At 35.4% G+C, this 5,674-nt stretch overlaps 1 protein-coding gene across 1 annotated transcript; it reads left to right on the forward strand.

The window, feature by feature from the left end:
• The first annotated feature begins 1,994 nt into the window (after positions 1–1,994).
• On the forward strand, positions 1,995–5,674 carry LOC101511227 (uncharacterized). The gene is made up of 4 exons (XM_027331183.2): positions 1,995–4,306; positions 4,390–4,707; positions 4,786–4,891; positions 4,976–5,674. Exons 1-4 carry the CDS (start codon positions 1,995–1,997, stop codon positions 5,672–5,674), a joined length of 3,435 nt encoding a protein of 1,144 aa, XP_027186984.2.

Below are 5,674 nucleotides of genomic sequence, written 5' to 3' on the forward strand. Positions count from 1 at the left end.
TTTCGGTTGGAAGCAGATGAATTTGTTGACATCCAGGCGATGATTGCGGCCAGAGGCTGGGAGAAGCTAACCACCTTCGTTACCATAGCAAGCAAGTCCTTAGCAGTGGAATTCTTCTCCAATGCCTCTGATCTGAATTCTGAAGACCTATTTCCACACGACAAATTTGTGAGCTATGTGAGGGGAAAAAGGGTACCCTTCACACCCCAGGTCATCAATGCAATGTTTGGTCTGCCAAATTATCGGGACTGCCGTTTTCGAGATATGTTGGACTACAACAAAAAAGTAGACACTCAGGAGATCCTACACATTTTATGCAGACCAGGCACAAACTGGGTTCGAAATAGGGATGGCTCGGTTAGGAAACTGCGCTCAGTGGATCTCAACCCAATTGCCAAAGCCTGGAGCACCTTTGTCCTTCACACGCTACTCCCATGTTCCAATGTGTCAGATATAACACTTCACAGAGCATACCTACTCACTGCCATCATGAAAGGCGACAGAATCAACGTGGGTGCAGTACTGGCTGATGATCTGTGGGGGACAGCAACTCTTGACCCTCCGACAGGCTACTTCCATCATGCTTCTCTGATAAGCAAACTATGTGAACAGGTGAGAGTGTTACCTAAACAGGGTGAAGAAATGGTGAAACCTGCTACACCAATCACTGCGGAGGCTGATACTTAATCCTTCCAAGTCCAAAGAATACACAGGTTTATTTACAAAACTATGCAAATTTTGCTGAGTCAAATAACCATATATATATTAAAATAATTTCAAGGTTTATTATTACTTATAAAATTTGATGAGTCTTAAATATTTTTTTAAAGTTATATAAAAAATTGACATAATCCTCATTGACAATGGAACAATGTTTCTTTTCATGAAATCACAGGGTACTTACAAACAGTTGATTAATTAAAAAAATAATCCAAAGGAATCACATTTACTACTCTGCTTCATTGAATTAACAATCCAATGTTCATACCTTGCTGAATTTGATAACATATTTTGCTTCATTAATCTACATTCTATAGCCTTGCTTTTTTGCTTTGTTGTTCCTTCTACACCTTTCGAATGTCTTTGTTTTGGTTCACTCCTACACCTTTGTTTTTGCCTTTGTATTTGTGGCAAATTTTATCTTTGAATAACATTACACAATTCTTTTTCACTTTTTTTTGCACATTATATTGGTTGGAGTAATCATTTTTTCTGTCTTTAAACTTTGGACTAGAAATTACATTTGGTTTTGAAATGAATTATAATAAAATCTTAGAATTATGATTATTTGAATTATGATTAGTGATTGGTTTGTTTGAGATTGGTTTGTTTGTTTTTAAAAATAATTTTCAGATTGATTTGTTTGCATTTGAAACTAGTTTACAGATTGATTTGTTTGCATTTAAAACTAGTTTTCAGATTGGTTTGTTGATGATTGGTTTATTGATTGAATTAGTTTCCAGTGACAGTGCTTCTTCGTGCCCATCTCCGGTGACGGCGCTGCTTTCAGCCTCTCTCTGGTGACGGTGTAGCGTAATACTTCTCCATCGACCGCGCAACATAACACAATAGGTAAGATACTTTTATTATGTAAAAGCTGATAGCGTAACACTTCTTCCTTTTTTTGTACTAAAGATGTTTGAGTGCTATGTTCTACACTTTGATTGCTAAATTCTGCACTTTCAGTTCTAATATTTGTTTGCATTTAATGGATAAACTGAAGTAAATAACATATGTTAATGATTGGTTTGTTTGCTTTTAAAAATAATTTCTAGTTTGATTTGTTTGTCGAGTACTATATACCTGTATACCTGGTCTAGTTCTATATTTTGAATGTTTATCGAGTACTATTTTCTATGAGTATGAGGTTGTTATGTTTTGTTCCTTTATGCCTAGTGAATCTATTCTGTTTAAGATCAATCTTTTTTTTTTGTTCTAAGTTGAATTATGTTATTTCTGTGTCAAAATAACATATGTTAAACTTCTTTATAGAAATGGATAAATCATGGATTAAGAAGCCACACACATCGGATGAATATGATCAAGGGATAAAGGAATTTATTAATTTTGCCTTTCGAGATGAATTAGAAAATGGCGAAATAATATGTCCTTGTAAACGTTGTGGTTTCAAAAAACCGCAGAGTAGAAGTGTAATGTATGATCACTTAAAGTGCAAACCATTTCCAAAGGGATACACCATTTGGGTACATCACGGAGAGTCCATAGGAGAAACTAGTACTATCTCACCTATTAGTATTTCTAATATAGTTCAAGACACAGTTGTCGTTGATGATCAAATGCAAAACATGATTAACGATGCTTTTGGAGTCGAAGATCATGCAAATGAAGTACCCATTGAATCAAATGCAGAGAAGGAGAAAAATGCAAGTACACAAAGGTATGAAGAGGCCAAAGAGTACTATGAATTAAGTAGAGAAGGAGAAAAACCTTTGTATGAAGGGTGTGTTAAATATTCAAGACTATCTTTTTTGGTAAAGTTGTATCACATCAAATGTTTATGTGGAATGACTAATAAAGCCATGACAATGGTTTTAGAGTTATTAAAAGATGCATTTGAATTTGCAAATATACCAAATTCATTCTATGAAGCCAAGAAAACAATCACCAAGCTTGGTTTAAATTATGAAAAAATCCCTGTTTGTCCGAATAATTGTATGCTTTATTGGGGTAATAAGGAAGATGAAGAAAGGGAGACCTGCAAAATTTGTAATACTTCGAAATGGAAATCAAAAGCAAAAGTTGGTGCAGTTGGAGTGTCTGGTGATGGCAATAATCGAAAGAAAGTTCCTGCAAAAGTTCTTCGCTATTTTCCATTAAAACCACGGTTACAAAGATTATTTTTGTCGTCAAAGTCGGCCGAGGATATGAGATGGCATGCAAATGATAGTAAGAATGATGGAATGTTGAGGCATCCTAGAGATTCTGAAGCATGGAAACATTTTGACTTGACACACCCTTGGTTTGCATCAGACCCGCGAAATGTGCGTCTTGCATTAGCTAGTGATGGTTTTAATCCTTTTGGTATGATGAGTACAAATTATAGTATTTGGCCAGTTATTCTCATTCCATACAACACTCCTCCATGGGTGTGCATGAAACATACATCTTTTATAATGTCAATGATAATTCCCGGTAAAAAAATGCCAGGAAATGATATTGATGTCTATTTACAACCTCTAGTAAAAGAATTAAAGGAGTTATGGACAACAGGTGTCGATACATACGATTCTTTTAAAAAAGAGATGTTCACATTACATGCAACTTTGATGTGGACAATTAGTGATTTTCCAGGGCTGGGTACACTTTCTGGGTGGAACACTTACACTGGACTTGCTTGCCCATCGTGTAACATGGACTCTACTCCTCGTCGTCTTCCACATAGCAAAAAATGGTGTTTTATGGGTCATCGTCGTTTTCTTGATCAGAGACATAGATTTAGATTGAACAAGGTTCGCTTTGATGGTCAACAAGATATGCGTGGTCCACCTAAAATGTTATCTGGGCTTCAAATTCTTGAACAGGTTCAAAATATTGATGTCACATTTGGTAGAAAGCCAGATAAAGAAAGGTCGGGAAAAAGAATACGTGGTGGACGACCTACACAAGGTGTCAATCAACAATGGAAAAAGAAAAGCATATTCTTTGAACTTCCATATTGGAAGGATAATCTTCTGCGCCACAATCTTGACATGATGCATATTGAGAAAAATGTGTGCGATAATATCATATTTACTTTGCTAAATGATAGCACAAAAAGTAAAGATCATCTTAATGCAAGAAAAGACCTTAAAGCTATGGGCATAAGACCTGACCTTTGGCCCAATGAAAATGGAAGAATTTCTCCAGCCGTCTTTACTCTTACTACTAAAGGTAAGAAGAGATTTTTAACAACTTTAAAGAATATCACTGTGCCTGATGGTTATTCAAGCAACATTTCTAGATGCATTGACATGGAAAATCTTAAGTTGAATGGAATGTTGAAGAGTCATGATTGTCACATATTGATGGAACAACTTCTACCGTTAGCCATTCGAGCAACATTACCTGATGATGTTTCAGCTATAATGATTGAGTTTTGCTCACTTTTTAGACAATTATGCAGTAAAGTATTGAATGTTGATGATTTGGAAAAATTGCAAAATCAGGTTGTCCTCACTTTATGCCACATGGAAATGATATTTCCTCCCTCATTCTTCACTGTTATGGTTCACTTGGTTGTTCACCTTGTTGAAGAAGTTAAACTTGGAGGTCCTGTTCATTATCGATGGATGTATCCTGTTGAAAGGTAAAATATGCGTGTTCTTGTTCCTTCAATAATTAGTAGTTGACAATTTTGTTCTAACTAATATTATTTTGGTTCAATAATAGGTACTTAGGAATACTTAAATCGTATGTACGTAATAAAGCACGACCAGAAGGGTCTATTGCAGAAGGATACCTTGTACAAGAGATTCTTACATTTTGTTCAAGGTATATAGAAAACATTGAGACTAGATGGAATCAACTTGGTCGTGTAGATGATGAGCCTATTAATGAGATACAAACTGACTCACGTGTAGCTGAATTATTTCCTAGAGTTGGAAAATCGGTTGGTGGTTCTTCATACTACACCCTTACACCAATTGAAAAGTTACAAGCTCATAGACACGTTTTAACAAACTGCATCATAGTTGACTACTATCTAAGGTAAGTAATTTTATTATATTTGTATTATTTACCACTAATTTTTTTTCCGTATACATCTAATTTGAAATAACCAAATAGGCAATATAGAAGTATTATTCGAAGCCAAATGAGGAGTGGTGCAAGGAGTACTTCTGAGGTAGACAAGAAGGTTCATAGAGAGTTTCCTCATTGGTTCCGCAATCGTGTTAGTGTTCATGACAAAATTGGTGATTGAGTTGCTTTGATTTTTAATAAGAATGTGACTAATTGTATATTTTATGGTGTTCAGATTTGCAACAATCTCGACAACATTAGTGGATCAGATAAAAATGTTCTCGTTAGTCTTGCTCAAGGTCCTTCTGATAAAGTTAGAAGGTTCACTGCATTTAATGTCAATGGTTTCAAATTTCGAACATTGGCACGAGACAATTTATTAAAAACTCAAAATAGTGGAGTTTTTGGCATGTTCGGAACACGAAGTTACTCAAGCAATAGTGATGCCCAAATGAGATTTGGAGGAGTGCCTTACTATGGAAGATTGATAGATATCATTGAGGTTTCCTATGATGGCTTCAAAGTGCCCATGTTTAAATGCAAATGGGCGAATACCACAAATCCAAGAGGCATTAAGACAGATAAGTTGGGTTTTACCTCTATAAATTTTGCAAGACTAATACATACTGGGGAGCATGAAGATGATGAGCCATACATTAAAGCGTCAGAAGCTCAAATGGTTTATTATGTGGATGATGAAAAGGAACAAGGATGGAGCATACCTATTCATTTAAAGCCACGGGACTTGTATGACATGGGTGGAGATGATGAAATTATGGCACCCATTGAACCATACCCATCTCAAAATTTGGAACACATTTTTTCTAATGAAACCACACATATACAATTGGCAAGAATGACTACAGATGATGATCCTGAAACTTCAAATTTTAATGATGATTTTGATGACAACAATCATGATATGAATTTATGA

This window comes from Cicer arietinum, chromosome 2, assembly GCF_000331145.2.
Source record: "Cicer arietinum cultivar CDC Frontier isolate Library 1 chromosome 2, Cicar.CDCFrontier_v2.0, whole genome shotgun sequence".
Lineage (NCBI taxonomy): Eukaryota > Viridiplantae > Streptophyta > Magnoliopsida > Fabales > Fabaceae > Cicer > Cicer arietinum.